General features: G+C 35.8%; 1 protein-coding gene across 2 annotated transcripts in view; it reads right to left on the bottom strand.

The window, feature by feature from the left end:
* EPHA6 (EPH receptor A6) overlaps positions 1 to 20,421 on the bottom strand; it is a gene marked incomplete at both ends in the record, with an annotated part of 972,789 nt that overhangs the window by 190,362 nt on the left and 762,006 nt on the right. For both annotated transcript variants that reach the window (XM_080695858.1, XM_080695859.1), the window contains one exon: positions 1,461 to 1,590. In XM_080695858.1, coding sequence (XP_080551984.1) covers positions 1,461 to 1,590 — 130 coding nt within the window. The remainder of the gene's footprint in view (positions 1 to 1,460; positions 1,591 to 20,421) is intronic.

Raw genomic sequence — 20,421 nt, 5'->3', positions numbered from 1 at the left:
CCAGATTTGTCATTAAGATTAAGGGTTGAGTCATTAAACCACAAATCAACTGTTCTTCTCAATTCTAGTAACTGAGATATTAATTAAATATTATATGGAAGCTATGTTCTTGCAGTTAGTTTTGACAGCTCAGTTTATACATATACAGATTTCCCTCCTAATCTTTTGCAACAGTAACAAAAGTTTCTATGCAATTGATAATAATTTCCCTTTCTGGGAGAAAAGAAGGTGGCATAACACCATTAGAATTAAAATTGCTAATTTTTTAATTCACATAATTTTGGTTCTTCTCTCTAAACATGTCAGCAAATTTTCCAACAATAAAACCAAGTGACAGTAAATCATATTTATAGTTTACTTTTATGTTTTAAATAAACAAGGGTAATTGATAGGCAAAAAAAATCAACATTATAATCTTAGGTTTTGTTGGTATAATTATTCTAAGAAAAGCAAAACATATGCATGCTGGAATTTTTGTTTTTATTGGATTTTTCAGTCTTTTCAAATACAATAACATTGCTGGCTGGAATAACCCTTTTGAATATATTGATGTTATCATAATTTGTAATATTATTAAAATAATGATAAAACATAAGAATTATGGCAAAATTTAAAGAATCAATATTCTGCTTTTGCTTTGTGAAGACATATAAAAATATAAAGGGGTTTGAATTCATCACATATAGTAGAGAAAGAAGGTAGTTATTTTACTAAATGAGTAAACAATAGCCAGGCATGGTGGTGCATGCTTGCAATCCCAGTATTTGGGAGGCTGAGACCAGAGTATCACAGTTTGCAGACAGCCTGAGCTATTTAGGGAGGCCCTCCACAACTTGGAAAGACCTTGTTTCAAAATAAAGAAAAAAATAGGGCAGGTAAAGTTGAATTTTGAAATGCTTAATATCTTATACTTTTGTTTCATGGTTTTGGTGAGATTGGCATTTTTAGAGAGGGCTGCACACTAATTTTCTTTCTGAAAAATTTCTTCCAAATTTGCTACTCTCTGGCTTTTCTTCACATCATTTTTCTTTAATGAAATGAAAAATTAAGTCTCTTTAAACTCACCCAAATATGGAATTACTCTCTCTGTTAAGAGCATTTAGCTTTTAATTCCCTATTTTGGCCAATTTCAAGTGGCAAAGTGACTTATATCCACACTTGTTTTATTTTATTTATTTAAGTTACAAATTAGGAGTCTGACACTCTAGTTCTTACTTATGTCAAAACTTTCCCAGAAGATGCAGCACTAGGCTAATCAGATACTTGAGGTTCAGTCGCAGACTTCGCAGACTTCACTTGCTCTGTGCTATTTTCAAAGCACTAGGTATATTACAAGTGATTTCTGTAACAAAAAATCATTTATATTTCTTCTCAATAGTATAGTTTTAAACTATTGACTTTGTATTAAGTCTCTATGAACTATAGTACACGATGGCAAACAAAAACTTCACCTGAAATACCTACCAGCAGGAATCCTGGGGGGCAAAGATCCTCCTCCTGTCACTGGATGTGGAGCTTGGATGCTATTTAGAAACCCTGCCCTCAGGAAGCTGGGGCAAAATGCCTCCACTCCAATTGCTGGAAAGGATCCTTTCAAGAGATAAAAATTAACATTAGTCAAAGTTCTCTGTATAGAAATGTTATTGATCATTTACAGAAAATAAATCTTAAAACCGACAAAGATCAAATCTTACAAAGAAGCTATGCACTTAAAAGATTAGGATGTATTATTTTGCTTATAAATTTATAAAATTCAGCCTAATTTCTTGAAAAGAAAGCTCCTCTAGTTAAAATTAAAGAGGAGTAAAAGCATCATACTGCTAGGGTAAAATTTCTAAATCTACATTTAGAAGATAAAGTCATGCTATGAAATGCCAAGGTGAATATAAATGTTAGTCACGGATAAATATTTGCAAAATTTACAACCACATCAGTTATAAATACACAGAAAATAGTCATCATAGGAACAGAAGATCTGTACCAAAAGGAACAGTGTTTTCTTTAGGTGTATCAGTATTAGTACTCAAAATGAGGAACATTTTTATGATATTGTTTACTTAACTATTTTTTAAAACAAGGATAAAACAATCAATATATACAATTCTTAACGTGTTATACTTTTCTGTTAGGAGTAAGACAGGAGAGTTTGCAAAGGTAGAATCATGTGCTTTTTCATTTATAGTGGCTACTGTGAAGCCAAAAAATGTAAACTGGAAATATATTCATAAAATTATATGAGGAGTCATGGAACAAAAGAATATCAGAGCTGAAAACCACTTTAGAGATCATCCAATCAATGACCTTCATTTTACAAATGAACTTACTGAGTCCTGGAAAAAAGTGATGTCACACACGTGACAAACTCCACAGACAAGCTCTCTCCCCTAGAGATGAGAAGAATGAACCAACTCCTATTTGAGATAGTACCATCCTCTGCATTTGAGTTAAAAATCATGCATTGTGAAGTAGCAAGATCATAAGTCAGTGTATCAATGACTTGAAAGTAGCAAAAACACTCAGAAGAAAACTAAATGTACATGCACTACCAGTGAACGGGCAAAACTGGTCATTGAAATGACCAACCCAAGCTGTAATCACAGTAGTACCCTAAAGGCAAGCATTTCTCTGATTTGGGCTCTCTGAATCACATGCTGGGCTGAGCACCATCACCTGTTATATCATGGAATAAGATACTCTTCTCACACTCAGATTTAGCACATCCTGCATTTGTTGGAGAGAGACTATACTCTGTTTCTTGACACAACTTTTCTATCAGAAATAAGTTAAATTTGGAGGCATCTTTGAATATGGGCCAGGATTAGCATGACCTATACTACTTTCATACTTTTATGAAGATAGTCATTGGTAAAGTAAAGTAAGCTGGTATCTGTTAGCTCTTCACAAAAATTTTATTGGTGCATAGTCATACTTCGTAACGGGGTACAAGATGGTAGAGTCATACATGCACACATCACTCATCTAGCATTTCCTCACTGCCCACCCCTTCCCTCCCCCTCCCTCCTCATGTTTGGCTTAGTGATTAACTTTGATATGTTTGCAAATATACATCATGTACATTAGAAAATTCCCCTCTTCCTCACATTTGTATAAACTGGCAGAGTTCTGAAGTGGATTTTAATGGGTGAAGCTTATGTACTGGAAAAACAGACAGAAAAAATCACATACAGTAAACTAGTTTTGAGGTCTTAGTAACTGTTTTTATCAGTCAATGATGGAGTCTATTAAACATTAAGAAAGATATCTAAAATGCCAAGGGGAGGCCAGAAAGTGCTCTGAGATAACATTAAAGGAAGAATGAAACTAATTTCTCCTTATGAGTATATGGAATATTTGTCATTGAACACTAATATATGCCTGTATGTAATGTCTACCACACAGGGGGCTTTCCATGTTGCAATGTTTCATCATTGTCTGGAAAAACACTCATTACTAATAGAGACCATCACTTAGTACCAAGTGGAAGTAATATTATCCCATATTCTTATTTTTAAAGATATGATATTGTTATTATAGGGAATGCAGATTTTAGTGTATGTAAAACTAAAGTAATGCAATTTTAGATTATGGGTTTAGTAAAGCCAAGTAAAAACTCAGTTCAAGAACATTAACTTGTCAAGAAAAAAGAGTAACTTAGTCATGTAAAACAAGAAAAAAGGATATAATTGAAATTATATTAAAGGGAACATGAAGAAAAACCAAAGAATATAGAGCAGATTATAAATAATGTTAATATGCCACACAGCTAGAAATTTCTTTTTATAAGTTTTTCTCTTTTTGCCAACATTATCAGAAACTGCTAACTTGGAAAAGATGCCTATTATTTTAACTCCTTGAAAGGAACTAAATACAAATATTATTTTATTGCTGTGATCACACTGATTACTGTTTTTGTGGTTATGACAGCTTGTCAGGTTTAATAGCAGCTTTCCTTTTCCTTAACTGCTGTATCCTTCACAATGTCTGTTATGTTTCTTTACCATAGATAAAAGGTCTTTCACTTATTAGGGTGTCTCTTTCTTAAGGAACTGCCGATTTTTTGATAGCTGAAAATACAAAAATGAAACAAAAAATTCTGAACATGAGTACATATTTATTTGAGACATATTATGGGATAATAGTCCCTTATCATTCTTCTTACGTTCAGTTATGACTAGAGAGAGCATGAAACACCACAGCTCAATATTTTCACAGTTCACTTAGGAAATTTACAGTTTTAAAATTACCTTGTCTCTTAATTCATGGGAAATTAAGTTTTAGTATTTGATATAAAATAATTTTGGTCTGTTTTTGTTCTCAATTGGCCAAGTGGCTGGCCCTTTCTAGCTTATTTTTTTATGTAATTGGGAAATTACATAAAATTAAATTATTTATTTAATTCTGAGGTAAAGCATAATTGATTAATAAACAATGCATAAGACCTATAGCAGAAGAAATGTCAATTTCATGAGTATTTTGGCATTAGTTATATTTTTTGGAAAATATATTTCTTAATTAACTGGAATACTTGAGTTTCCTGGTTGTTATTCATCTGGAGTCTTTCATAGAAAAGTAGGTCCAAACCTTGGTGATACCTTTTCTTTCAGAGTTCTATGAGTGGGGGAAAGCGTGACGGCCATTTGGTGGGTAGAGGCCTAAAGGCTTCTATGTGTATCCTTCCTGTCTAAAGATTTCTTTCTCCAAATGTTGGTAGCACCCACAAAGAAATATTTTACAACAGTAACCAACTGTTAAAAATATGGTTGCTGTTTCATAGGTTATATATTAAGAGTACAAGTGAAAAGAGAGAAGATGTTAATATGGCATAAATCCTGATATCTGACTTGATCAATCAATGGAAGATTTTTTTATTGCTCACAAGATCATTTCTGATAGTAAACTGCCTTGAAGAGTAGCTTGTTTCAAGTAATTAAAATATTTTTGACACAAGTTTTCTGAAATAAAATTTCACTTTTAATTTGATAATGTGGCAGTCTCTTGGAAATAACCTTATAGCAAAATTTAGGTCTCATAAAGAATTTGTGCAAAAGATAACAAACTATAACCTTAATTATACCACAATTTCTATTCTTTTGCCAAATGTAAAATTATAGCTGACTCTATCTTATGGGATGTTTGTGAGGATTAAACAAAAGCAAATTATGTAAATATAAGCCAAAGTTATTACTCAATAGTCCTAAGATTTTTTTTTAGAAAAAAATCATCTCTTTAGATAGGAAATATAGATAAAAATTGACAAAATTGTCTAGTTCCTCCCCTCCACACATATATACAAACCACTAATGTAAAAAATTCCTTCTTTGAAGACTACATCAATAATTTAATTTTAATGCCAAGAAGTTTAGTAATAAGAGTATCATCCCTATAATACAAACTTTTAATACACGGCTCCTTCACACTGTTTTCATTAGATTGCATTTGCAAATGATCTATGTATAGAAAATAAGAACACTGACTTAAGGACAATTAAGAATTGAAGTTTTAAAATGCTACACACAAACACACGTTTGAGGTGCTCCAGAAGGATTAAGTTGCTCATGACTATGTTTGATCCTCCTGTGTTAAACCTTGTTCAGTTAAGAGTTTACTTTATACCAGACTTTTCCAAAATTGGAGCGGTGGGAAGCTGGATATGGTTGCGTGCACTTGTAATCCCAGTACTTGGGAGACTGAGATGGAAGGATCAAAGGTTTGCGTTCATCCTCAGCAACTTAGCAAGGTCCTCTGCAATGAAGGGAGACCCTGTTTTAAAGTAAAACTAAATTCGGTCTGGACTATAGGTCAGAGGTATGATGTTCCTGGATTCAATCCCCAGTACTATGAAAAAATGGGGTGGTGTTTAGACCTCCAGAGGGCATGGAAGATGGGCATTAGAAAGTAAATATTAAAACGGGCATGGTGGCGCACGCTTGTAATCCCCGCGCTTGGGAGGCAGAGACAGGAGGATCACGCAGGTTCGAAGCCAGCCGCACATGCTGGCTTAGGAGACCCTGTTTCCAAATAAAAATGTAAAAATAGGTCTGGGAGTGTAGCCCAGAGGTAGAAGGGCTTCCAGGAACCCCAGTACCACCAAAAAAAAAAAAAAAAAAAAAAAGGAAGTAAATACTAAGAAGTTAATTTATGTCCTTATCCCATCCTTTAGCAATTTGCTACTTTTTGTATCTTTTATAAATATATATAACACTAGTTTATATAAATAAAATATTCATATCCATAATACTTCCTCAGAAAGTTGCTTAAATATTTTTGTTAGTGGTGTGTTAGGGAATTTTGGAGCTCTATTGTTTAAACAATTGAATAGTGAGGGGAAAATGCCAAAGTAGAGGGAAAGTAAATAATTTATTTCAAGGACTTGACCAGTTAGAGCAAGACCTCAATTATACTTGGCCCCAGGCAGTGATCCTAGAAAACCATGTTTTTCCTTACACAGTGATTCTCAATCTTGGATATGTATTAGGAAATATATTTTTTAAAAGACCCAAGTGAGCGGAGAGAACATGAAACATCTCTCCTCAACTCTTCACATGGACTCTTCATCAATCACATAATGAAAACCAAGAATGCTCTAATCATATCTATAAAGAGGCCACTGGACTTGGCTGGCTGCAGCCCTGTGCTGATGTCCCTGCTGCAGCCTGGCTCATTTAGACCACAGCTGCTAGGCACGGATAGAACCAAATCACCAACAGCCCTCAATTGCCTGCCTGCTTTCCTGCATGGGTCCCCGGAAACTTGGGTTGTGCAGGTGTGGGGAGAAGAGCACCTGCTGTCATCTCTGGGGGGCCCAGGCCAGGATCCTGCTGGGGCTTGGGCAAGGCAGCCTTCTGGAAAACCACAGTTCCACCTGTCCCATAACCTAGGAAGGGAAGACTCATTAAACATCCAAATAATGGTGATTGAGGTTGCCAGACACCCTGTATATTCAGGACGTGTGTGTGTGTGTGTGTGTGTGTGTGTGTGTGTGTGTACACATATGCATGCTTATATATCCTGTATTTAGCTTTTTCCATTAAATTAAACAACCTTGTTAATTTTCTGCCCAGTAACTGGCACTTAAATAATTTAAATGATAATACTTCGGGGAATCATACATCTACAAATAAAGATCTGGACAACCCCTGGTAACCTTTCCCAAAGGAAGAGAAGAAAGGAGAAAAAAGATAAGGATGGAAGGGTGGACAATCAAAAGTTGCTCTTTTCTTATTTATTTATTTATTTATTTATTTATTTATTTATTTATTTTGGGGGGTACTAGGGATAGAACCCAGGGGCATTTTACCTTTGAGCTATAACCCCAGCCCTACTTTATTCTTTATTTTGAAGCAGGGTCTCACATAGTTGCAAAGGGCCTTCCTAAATAGCTGAGGTTGGACTTGAACCTGTAATCCTGTCTCAGCCTCCTGAATGTGGGATTACAAGCATACAAGCATGCGCCACCACACCTGACTTATTTTCATATTTAAGAAAGGGAAAAGCAGCTGGGCGTGGTCGTGCATGCTGGTAATCCCAGCATTTGGTAAACTGAGACAGGAGTATTGCAGTTCTCAGACAGCCTCAGCTACTTATTGAGGCCCTTAAGAATAATAATAATAAAAAAATAGGTCAGGGGGTGTAGCTCAGAGCTTGAATGACCCTGGGTTCCATTGCCAGACACACACACACACACAAAAGAAAAAAAAAAAAAAAGAAAAAGAAAAAAGCCAGCCTGGCAGCACATGCCAGTTATTTGAGAGGCTGAGGCAGGAGAATCTCTTGTATGGAGTTTCAAGCCAGCCTGGGCAACACTGGGAAACCCCATTTCAAAATAAGAATAAAAATAATAAAAAAGGAAAAAAAAACTGTATTTGACCAAAATTCCAAATCCCAAATAAGTAACTACTGTTAATTCACAAAAATCCAGGTCAGCACAGGTGCAAAACTGAAAAATCTCAAAATTATACTGAGTGAATGAAATCAAACCAAAAAGTAGAACACATGAGTGTGTTTGAGCGAATACCAGCAACAGAAAGCAGATCAGTGACTGCACGTGGAGAGGAAGGAGGGGAGATTATAAAAGGGCACATGCAGAGGTTGGAGGGTGAAGGCCACATTTATCATCTTGATTGTGGCCACTTTTTCATCGATGCGTAAATTAGAACTGATCGCTATCATTGTGTGTGTGTGTGTGTGTGTGTGTCTATGTGTGTGTGTGTTTGTGTGTCTGTGTTGCTAAGGATGGAACCCAGGGCACACTATCTCCAAACTATACCCCTGCCCCATTTATTTTGAAACAGCATTTCATTAATTTGGCTGAGGACCTTGCTAAGTTGCTGAGGTGAGCTTCAAACCTGAAATCTTCCAGTCTCAGCCTCCAAAGTACTAGGATTATAGGCATGCACCACCACGCCTGCCATTGCCTACTTTTCATAGTAGATTCTGAGTTCTTTGCTTATACAAGAAGCTCTGACCAAAGCTGAAAAAATATATATTTAGCTTTTGATTTTTCTCTTCCTAAATTATATATATATATATATATATATATATATATGCAAAATAGTATAGTATATGTATAATATTATATAATGTATATATAATATTATGAAGGATGAAAATAAAAACAACCCAATATATATATTATACACACACACACACATACACACACACACACACATCTATATGCATTCAGAAAAATATATGGAGAGAGAGAGAAAATCTGGAAACAGTATTAAAAGTAAGGATTTCAGCCAGGCATGGTGGTGATATACACCTGTAATCCCAGTAATTGGGAGGATCCAGAATGAAAGGTAGCCTTAGTAAGTAGTGAGACTCTCATCAACCTAGCAAGATTTTCTTTAAAAAAAAAAAATATATATATATATATATATTTTTTTTTTAAAGAAAATCTTGCTAGGTTGATGAGAGTCTCATATATATATGTGTGTGTGTGTGTGTGTGTGTGTGTGTGTATGCCAGGCGTGGTGGCACACCCTTGAAATCTCAGCATTTGGGCTGAGACCAGAGGATCACGGTTTGTGGACAGCCTCAGCTATTTAGTGAGGCCCTCCACAACTCAGTGAGACCCTGTTTCAAAATAAACAATAAAAAATTGGGCAGGGGGTGTAGCTTGGGGGTTGAATGTCTCTGGGTTCTATCCCCAGACCTTCCAAAAAAAAAATACAAAAATATAGGGTTGGGGTATACATGAGAAGTAGAAAGCAACATGTGTTCAATCCTCAGTAGCACACATACACAAAATTTTACTCATATCATAACAAATTTGGCCATTAATATGTAGCATTTTATATATGTTGTGCCTTTGTTTCATATAATTATTATTTGAAATCAATTATTGGAATAAGCTGAACTTAAAACTGTGCATGGTAGCACACACAGGTAATATCAGTACTTGGGAGGCTGAGACAAAAGGATTATGGGCTTAAGGATAGCCTCAGCAACATATCAAGGCTCTCAACAGCTATGTGAGAACTTGTTTCAAAATAAAAAAACATAGGGCTGGGCTGTGGCACAGAGAATGGCCCTAGTTCAACCTCCAGTTTGGCGGTCAAATGCTTGTCATTCAGCCTGCAGTTCCAGAAAAAAAAAAAAATGAGAAGAAAAGAAAAGAAAAGAAAGAAAGAAAGAAACTAAACTTAAAATTAAACCCTAACTTATTAAATTTTATATCATTAATATATGTGGGTAAATAGGTAAATATTTAATTCTTCTCTTTTATATTTTGAGTGTTTATAATAATAATTATTATTATAAATAAACAAATGCCCATATATTGTATAGTTTGGGCCCCAAAATATTTGCTGATGGGCACATGGCCAAAAATTTTGAGAACTGAGCATTGAGTTTATATGCATTGAGAGAAAGGTATCCTTTCTTAACCCTTGAGTTTGTACCATTGAGTTCTATAACTGGCACATAGAAACTACTCCATAATGATCTTTTAATTTAATGATGGCACTTCAGAAATCCAGTTAGTTTACTTTGCCAAGACAACATAGTTTGTTAAATCAAACGCTATGCCAAGGGCTGCTTTCCTTGAGGAATGCTCACTTCCGAACCTTCAAAGATCATCTGCCTCCTCATCCCTTTTCATTTCACTCCTTTTCATTGTCAAACTGCCTGTTTTCCTTACTCCTTGCATGACAGATGTTTTCTACATGACATTTTTGTTTTCTCAATTTTAACAGTTTATATTCTCTCCTTCACTAAGAGAAGTAAAGAAGAAAATCATAAACCCATTAAGTTCTGGCAAATGCCCTTTATTTTCCTGTGATGGTAGGTCAGCAGCAGAACTTTCCAGTTTATACCACTAGGGAGGAATTAGGACAAGGTAAGAAGACCATTTTCATGTAAAACATTGGAAGTATACATCCATTACTCCATGGAGACTTAATGTTGGGCCTCTTTAACTGGCAGGGAAGACCAAGCTGTCCTTCTTTATTTTGGTAGAGAAAGAACAACTCCCTTATTATTATGCTTGAGGTGGACCAACTAGTGGTCCAAGGTGGTCTCCTTGGAGACTGATCAGATCACTGTGAGCAGAAGATCTAACTGTGGTCAAAAGATGTGTGAAGTAGGGTTCCACTAAATGCAAGCTGAATTAGCAGACACATAAGTGGTTAAATAAAAAGTGACAAGCCAGGCATGGTGGTATACGGTTGTAACCCCAGTACTTGGGAAGCTGAGACAGGAGAATCATCGCAGGTTCAAAGCTAGCCTCAGGAATGTAGTAAGGCTCTCAGATCCTAGTGAGATCCTTTTTTTCAATCCAAATTAAAAAAAAATTATATATATATATATATAATCTGGGGGCCTAGTTTGAAGGTAGAATGCTTCTAGTTTCAATTCTTAGTCCCTCCCCCCAAAAGCCACAAAATCCTCTTTAGGTAGGTATCTTGTTAGGATCTAAGGAAGTACTAGCCTATTCAATTGTTTTCTAGACCAATGAAATTTTCATTGCTCCAAAGGGAAGTAATTTTCAATTAGGCTTAGAACAACTAATTTATTCTTCTTTTTACCTATTTACTTATATATTCAGGATTTTTTTTTTTTTTTTTTTTTGGTGGTACTGGGGATGGAACCCAGGGGCCTTCTACCTCCGGGCTACCCTCTCAGACCTATTTTATATTTTTTATTTGGGAACAGAGTCTCTTAAGCCAGCTGAGGCTGACTTTGAACCTGCGTGATCCTCCTGTCTCCACCTCCCAAGCGGGAGATTACAAGTGTGCACCACCACACCAGGCTATTCAGGAAATATTTATTAATTTTTTATTTAGTTATGACATCCATCTTTAATATCCACAATGAAAAATAAAATAATTTTTGATGTTACATTATTGTTTTTAGGTAATGATTCATAAAATTTTATCTACTCTCTAAATTCTTATAAATGTAAATATCCCTAAAATTAGTGTTTTCTTCTTTACTTGAATAGTTAACTTCAATTCAGATTCTTCAGAACTGAATGCAATTAAAGATTATGTGAGCATAATAGTTTTGCTTTTGACTGTTTGAAAAATCCTTCAGGTCACTACAATATGGATTTTATAGATTTCTCATCCAGTTACTGTTCAATAGGTCATAATAAATGTATCAAAGTAAAAAGGTCAGTTTCATGGCTAGGTTTTTATGAGTAATTTCTTCAGATCCTTTTAACATAATTTTTAGCATGAGTTTTTTGAACTTTTCATATTTGTAGCATGTAAATGTTAAATTGGTGTATGGTAAAAAGGTAAAAAATATATATATGGTCGTAAATTAGTTTTAAACTGAAACATTAATAAGTAGAAGTAAAATATTTTGAAGCTGGTTAAGAGCCTTATGGAAAATATATTTTAATTAATTAATTAATTAATTAATTAATTTTTTGGTGGTACTGGGGTTCCTGGAAACCCTTCTACCTCTGGGCTACACTACCAGATACCTATTTTTTATATATTTATTTGGAAACAGGGTCTCTTAAGCCAGCAAGGCTGGCTTCGAACCTGTGTGATCCTTCTGTCTCCGCCTCCCAAGCACGGGGATTACAAGCATTAGCTACCACACCTGGCTGTTAATTTATATTTAAAATAGAACTTTCTTGCTTTTTTAAAAGCCTGAATTGCCTTAATTGAACTACAACTTCACTAATTTTCCTTTATGCTCTGAAAGCCTGCTTATGTATCTTTAATTGAATTTGCTATTTTGAATGAAGCTTATATTTTTCCAAATGGGGATTAAATCCAGTGTTTTAACTATGCTCTTATTTGTGGGATGTGGAAAATGAATTCCCAAATAGTGTCCTCAATAAAAATGTAACCTGCTAATCAATATGAGAGGTTTAAAAGTGAAAATACTTAGGTTTGAGTCCAGGCAAAGCTTTGAATTCCAACTCTACCACTCACTAACTGATTCTTCTTGGGTACATTGGAGCTAATAATAGTGAACATTTTGGTGTGTGTGTGTGTGTGTGTGTGTATCATGTGGAAAGTGTCTATTAGGGTCTAACAGTAAGTGTTCAATAGGTAGAAAGGAGATATTTTCCCTTGTTTTCTTCTTAATTTCATGAAATTGAGGTGCCATTTTATTTCTGCATGCCATATATATATACATACATACATATATATATATATATATACATACATACATATATATATATACATATATATATATTTGGTTTAGAAAGTCCCTCTTGTTTTACTTCTTTCATCAAAATGTGAACAATATATGTGGGAAGCATTTCCTCCTGTGTACCACTATATATTAGATATAATAATAGAGATAGAATACCTTTATAGGTACAGTATATATTTGCTTTCAGTTTAAGGGTATCAAACTCAAATGTCTTGAGGGGCCCATCAGGTGTATTCAGTTGAACTGAAGGGTAACAGTTGTGATTAAACACAATGAATACAAATGCTTTAAAAAACAATGTAGTAATCAAATAATACACCTCTTGGATGACCTCAGTGTGCAGGCTATGGCTATGACTTTGAATCACTCATCTGTCTGTGTCTATGAACCCTTGGAACAGGGAGGCATCAATACATGACTCATTCTCCTCTTCATGTCCAGCCCTAGAGTTTGCACATGGTGGGAGCTCAATGCAATATTAATCAACTTGAATTAAAATTATCTTTATATAAATAGTTCAAAGGCAGTTTGACTTTGTACAAACAATAGAGTGATTTCTCAAAACCATGTATACTCTAGTAATATAAATACCATCCAAAATTTATATAATTATTACAATTCAATGATATTTAGGACTTTCTACTTTAACTACTTAATAAAAACTACTATTTTGGAATCGGGGACAGGATACATTTTAAAAATTCTAAAATTTTGAAGTTTATTTTATCTAAGAAGTAATATGCGGTGAATTGAATTTGCAAAGCATGTCCTTCCAGCCATATAGGCTGCCTTATTGAGCAAATTTCTACACAGCTGTTTCTTTCTAGGGTTACATTTTTAAACTTTAAAAAATACTTTTACACCTCAGGTGCTAAGGAGTCAGCTAAGAGTTGCTAAGCGGTATTTATCAACATGTATGAGAACTAGATTTATTTAGTTCTGAAGCCAAAGTGTGTTATGTATTTAATATTTATGAACTTTGGGTATAGCTGCCATATGATTAAAGTGTGGTTTGCACCTTTAGCAAACAAGATAAAGAGGTCAGGAGGCAGGCTGCCTTTGCCCTATTGTAACTTATCAAACTGCCCACAGAACAGACCGGTCATTTATTTCTAGGATATATCCTGCTGTTACGTACACTACATTGTTGCTCTGTGGTATACAAAGTCTGTAAAGAAAGTTCTGGACTTAATTTCACTCACAGGTATCATTACACCCTTGGAAGCCTTATCTACAAAGAGATGTGTTAATACCTGCCAAACATTTCTCATTTAAGACTAAAAGATTTAAATTCCTTTCAAAGGTGGTGTTGGCTTTTCCAGGCCAGAGCAGTACACATCTGGCATCTGTATGGTGTGGAAGACATGGTAAGATAATTTAGTTTACTAATTAGCATACTTAGCATTTGGTCTAAAAAACTATGAGGGAACAGAATCTTTAAAATGACTGAGAGCAGCCAACAGAGAATGGGACTAAGCTAGACCTCAATATGACTTTATGTCACTTTTGCTGTGATAAATGCAGAATGGAGATGGTTCACTCTGGTAACGTTGGTAGTGTGTTGGCTACAAGAGCACGTCCACTTTCCCGGGTCTCTGCCTTTTGCTTGAGGTGAGTCTGTGGAATTTCTTTCTGTGCTCCACGCATATTGCAAACATTTTGGTGGACATTTCTCTCAGTGCTCTCTGTTCAGATTATGTTACTGCTCATTTAAACAATTTCAGAATCTTTCCACATTGAACCAGAGTGGAGAGAAACCCCAAACAGAACTGATGTATGCACTACAAGATTCATTGTTGTCTGAATGCATTGCTCTCCTTTTCTAGCACAAAGTGAGGATGTCCCTGGATGATGTGACTCATTCTAAACAGCCTGCTGAGATGCCACCTCCTCTAAAAGGCTTTCAATTTCATCACTTGGAATCATCTTGCCTAACAGTAAAGCTACAACGAGTGGGAAGAACTTAGATTTTGGAGATAGAGGGAGCAGGTTTCAACTCTTTGCTGTGCCAGAGCTTGATGAATGACCAGTACAAGTCTTACAAACTCTCTGTTCGTGAGTTTCCATTTCATAATATGTAGGAAGCAGTACACTTGAATAATTATGGACAGTTATTTAAGCCAGTGTTTATGAACTGCTTGGCACAAAACAGTCACACAAGGCCTGAGACCTATATACCTACTGTACTTGCCTTTTTTCTCTTTCATTAATGTATATTTTCCATTGTAGTATAATTATTTTCTTCACGAAATATCTTACTGTAAATTTAATGAAGAAGCTTCTCGTTTATATTTGTATTAGAAGTTGCCAGGTTATTTTGCTTACAGGGATTGACTGTGAATTACAAAGCATATCCATGTTTTCCTTATTTGTGACAATGTTACTGGTAGTTTGATCTAAAAATGAAGTGATAAATTCATTCAGCAAAGTTTGGGAAATTAGTCTGAACACCATTAGCATGTTACATATGTAAAGCCGCACCAATAGCTCATGAGTTCTTTCATTCTTAGATAGATGGACACTAAGGTCCATGACACCCACACAGGCCTCGCACCTTCCTGCGTCCTCTCAGGGTATGCACATGAATTTTCTCATTTTTTAATTTTTATTTTTTTGGGGTCTGGGGATGGAACCCAGGGGCATTCAACCTCCGAGCTATAGCCCCTGCCCTATTTTTTATTCCTTATTTTGAAACAGGGTCTCACTAAGTCGTGGAAGGCCTCACTAAGAAGCTGAGGCTGTCCGCAAACCGCGATCCTCTGGTCTCAGCCTCCCAAGTACTGGGATTACAAGCATGAGCCACCATATCCGGCTCTTCTCACTTACAGATTTAAGGGAAGAAGGGAGAAAAGATTTGGAAATCTGAGTACTTAGGACTATTAGCAAGAGAGAAAAAGTGAGACACTGAGCCAGAAATATTATTCTGTGAAGAAGAGACTGACTCAGCAATTATTCCCCATGGGTCTAACTCTCTGGATATGAGTCTGCAATTTCCTGTGAAATGTGGCCTTGGGGGAAAGCAATCGTGGTGCTTTGGGTTCTATTTTTAAGTAAGGTCATAAGTGTGAAATGGGTTTGCAGAGTCTGGTGTGATACAATTTAATGCATTTTTAAAATTTTTATTGAGGCCATTCCTTTCTTTAGGCTGGATACCACTGAGGCCTATATTAATTTAACTTTCAGATCTGATCTGAGGTAACACTCATTCCTGATAATAAAAGAGAAAATGGAAATGGACACAAAGAAGCCTGATTCTTATTACTTTTAAGCTGCATTAACGGGGCATGTCGAGACTGCTTGAAATAATCTCTCCATTCCCCATCTTCTAGTCTCTTGCTGTGCCACCATTTTCAACTCTGTTTACCATTAGGCTGTCCTTGAAAGGGCATTCGACCGATTTCAAGATGAGGGTCTGAGCACATCCTGTTCCATAAGAATATTGTTAAAAGAGACACAAGGATTTTATAGAAAAAAATGTGAGAAAAAGAGCTAGTGGGTGTTGCTCACTATTGAAAATGTCTCCATTAATGTATTCTGTAGAGCTGGTCCCAAGACACTTTCAGACCCTGTTTCATTATATTATTAGTTCGCTTAATGTACATGCTTTGAATTACATTTTAAACACTGGCCTGGATATAAGATTGTGTAGCTTATTAAGCAGTTCTGAGGGGAGTTGTGCATGGTTGTAGCATCCTGGATAGAGTGACAGCAAGAGAAAGGGCAGTGTCCAACATGTGATGGGCAGAGAGGAAAACATATCTGGAAGTCGTTGCCTACATTTTATTTTTACATAGACTCTTTTTGAGCACTCAGCCACTTGCAAAGTATTATTTTAAAAATATAGCACTACAGAAGCTGTTTTATGCTCTAGCTGCTAGGTTTTGAAAGAGGAACTAATAAATGCCCGAAGTTTTAATATTCAAGAGACTTGGACTGAATTAAAATTAAAAGAACATTTATATTTGGAAGTAAAAAAAAATGAAAACTTACTGCTTTCTAAGTATTACATTCAGTTTTACTGCTGTTTAAATAGGCTCATTTTCCATACATATTATTGTATTAAGTGTTCAAAAAAGATGCTTATTGTTAGTGTATTCATCATCAATTTTTAGAGCTTCAGAGTTCTGACTTGATTTATTAAAACTCCAAACAATTCTTTAATTTACCCTTTATATACTGGCACGCATGCTCTCAAAAGGAGCAAGTCACCATGCAGTCCTGTTGTCTGAGGCTGTGGGCAAGCGCCGTATCATATGAATCAACTCATAGCATCAGTAAGAGGAGAACTGGGAAGATGGACCCACTTCCTGTAAGGTAGTTGTTCACCCATGTGAGGTAAATTCACTGTGCTAGATGAGGTAATTGAGTAAATGGTACTCTAGTGCCCTTGGAGACTTAATTCAGCAGAATGATCAGTTGGATCAAGCTCAATTACTGAGAGTTAGCAATTCACATTCAAAGGCATATAGATCTCAAGTGGTATGTTCTTTAATTGGGTGCCTATAATGCTGGGATAACGGGTACAGGATTGAAAAAGATAAATGAGTGGGCCTAACAAGAAAGCCTCCCTTGAACTTGCTTTCCAATCACACACTCATAGAGCTGAGTGGCAGTGACTAGAAGATGAAGACTTTTCAGGAAAGGAATAAGCAAAAGACTATATCACTGCTTAAGTGTAATCACAAACTCAGAGTTTGGAGAGAGTCCCAGAGAGTCTGTGAAGTATAGATTTAGCTATCATCTAGCATATCATATTTATAGAAAAGAACTGTTGGTAAAGATAAATACTGGTTAGTGGAATAGGCTTGTCAAGAAGTAATGAAGAGTATATAGTTTTTGAAGTGAAGGACGTATACAGATCAAGAAAAAATGGTTGCATAGAGATAACACTGTGTGCTTGGGTATGCATGCATGCATGCATTTAAAACTTTATGTATTTAGATGAGGATAAGGGATCAAGTTCTTAAGTGTCCCTAAAAGGGAAATGTGGCCATCTGTCCTTCCTCTTTCTTAAATCATACAGCTCAAGTAGCCATCCTGGGAAGTGTGCTAATGACAGCTGTTCAAGAGATAGAAGAAAACCTGTCTTTGAGGATGATGAAGTAAGAGAGGGCTTATTTCTAAATGCTGCTTTTGTGTGAGATAAATAATCCTGAAAATTTAATATTCACTGTTATTTGGGGTTTTCTGTTGCTCACAACAGATCATAATCCTAAAATGATGGCTGGATTTGACCTCTCAAGATTTGTGGTCCTTAAATGAACTTTGTCAGTACTCTATAATGACTTTATCTCTTACAGTTATAATTGGAAGCAGCTTTCATGGTTATCTTTTTGGCTGTTCAAGACTATTTTGCAGTTTTCTAAGCAATTATTCCACAGTCTATCCATCAGCTTTGACCCACCCATCTGCCTGAATTGTTCTCCATCACTGCATCTCAAAATAGGTGCTATTCAGATGTGCTTTCACATTTGCTAGTCCCTTTGCTATCACAATTCTACCATTAGAATAAAGGCTAATGTGATGTGACTATGTCCATAAAGGCTAATGTGATGTGACTATGTCCACTGTAGCCTTAGCACTTAAAAACTGATGGATGACTGAATTAATCATATTATTCTACCATTTTTTGATATAAAACTTTTAATTTTTGACAAGGATAAACATTTTTATTACTGAATTCAAATATTTCATCTCACTAACCAAATCTTAAGTATGTAGTTTTAACACAAAAATGAGGTTCTATTTTCATCTTTTATCAGTAAAACAAAGTGTGTGTGTGTGTGTGTGTGTGTGTGTGTGTATGTGTGTGTGTGTGTTTGTGTGTAAGTTGTATATAGTTTGTACTTAGAAAAGCAAGTGGCCTCCTGAATGAAATCCTTTTTTAACTTACATTTTATAGCCATGAAATCAACTTGAGGGAAAAAATACTGCTGACCCAAAGAACACAAACTTGTCAAGACTCAACTGTCAATCTACACTTGGACCATTTTGACAGAAAATATTCCTCACAATGATGGGCTCTAACTTGAATGTTATTTGGTCAGGATGGTTAGAGTTTGGGATGGAAAAAAGATGTGGCTGGAAAACTCTAGTAGATGAGACTGTTATTCTTTCTTCCCTGGTGATAAGAATGATAATAGCAAATACCTGTTACCTGGATTACTGGATTACTCAGGGAAAAACATATTAGACTGTGTGTGTGTGTGTGTGTGTGTGTGTGTGTGTGTGTGTTCTAGAAATTTCTTGAAGCCTTATAGAAATCTAGCATATTTAGGTAAAATTTATTTGCTAGTGACCCTTCTATAAAAATAAGCACCTTTTTAATAAATAAAAAGATTTAACAAGAAATAGCTCTCTGAGTTAGCTCTCCTATTCAAAATCCCAAATTCTTCAGAAAAGCAAGGATCTAAAAGTCGTATTTCAGCCTGTGTGTGGTGCCCTCCAAGCACATTCTGAATGTATGCCATTTTCAATATGTTCCACATTAAAAAAAAAAATTAAGTCGCATTTCTTATCATCTCCTCACCCCCCCCCCCCATTCTCTGTGTTCATTTCAGTAAATAGACTCCAGTAGTCAGCCAACTGCAAAGTTGGCAACTTGAAGTTCGTTTATATTTCTCCTCTAGATCACCTTCTGCCAGGGGCGGTATCCTATGAATTCTATGCAGTAAATATCTTTCCTAGTCTTTCAACTTGTTTTCATCATAACTAAAATCAAATAGCCTTTTCAAGACCACCCCCATTTCTCCTGTGGATCATTGTCATTTTTATTGACTTCCCTGTCTCCAGTTTAATTTTCCATCAATGTTTCTTATATTCAACTTGCAGAAAGTTATTCCTAAAATACAAGTGTGCTTGTGTGATTTCCCTGTTTAAGACTTTTCAAAGACTCTCCACAAATTTAAGAATAATTCTTACAGTTTGTATAACACCACAATGCACGAACTGTTATTAAAATTTAAACAATTTAGACAGGCGTGGTGCCACACTCTTGTTATCCCCCGCACTTGGGGGGGTGGAGACAGGAGGATTGCGCAGGTTCGAAGCCAGCCTTGCTGGCTTAAGTGGCCCTGTTTCCACATATAAATATAAAATAGGTCTGGGAGTGTAGCCCAGAGAAGGGTTCCATCCCCAGTACCACCAATATATATATATATATATATATATATATATATATATATATATATATAAACAATTTAGAACAATGAAAATTCCTTTTAATCATTCAGCTAATACTAGCCCCCTATTATTTTTATGTGTGCCCTTTCAGATGCTTCATATCCTATGTACATATATGTAGAGAAAGAGAGAGAGGAATAGAAATTAAACTTTTTTGAAGCTGGCAGTGGTGGTGCATGCTTGTAATCCCAGTACCTGGGAGGCTGAGACAGGAAGATCTCAGGTTCACAGCCAGTCTAAGCTAAGTGAGGCCTTCTGCAACTTAGTGAGATATTGTTTAAAAATAAAGAATAAAAAATTGGACTTTGGGTGTAGCCCTGGGTTCAATCCCCAGTAACACACACACACACACACACACACACACACACACACACACACACACACGAAATTAAGCCAGGCGTGGTGGTGCACATTCATAATCTCAGCATTCGGGAGGCTGAGACCAGAGGATCATGGTTCACAGATAGCCTCAGCTACTCAGTAAGGCTCTCTGCAACTTAATGAGACTCTGTTTCAAAATAAAGAATAAAAAAAATAGGGCAGGTCAAATGCCCCTGGGTTCCATCCCCAGACTCCCCTCCACACAAAAAGATAAATTATTTATAGTGCATTTAA

Source organism: Muscardinus avellanarius (assembly GCF_963383645.1).
Source record: "Muscardinus avellanarius genome assembly, chromosome: 5".
Taxonomy (NCBI): domain Eukaryota; kingdom Metazoa; phylum Chordata; class Mammalia; order Rodentia; family Gliridae; genus Muscardinus; species Muscardinus avellanarius.
This window is presented reverse-complemented; position numbering and strand designations above follow the sequence as displayed.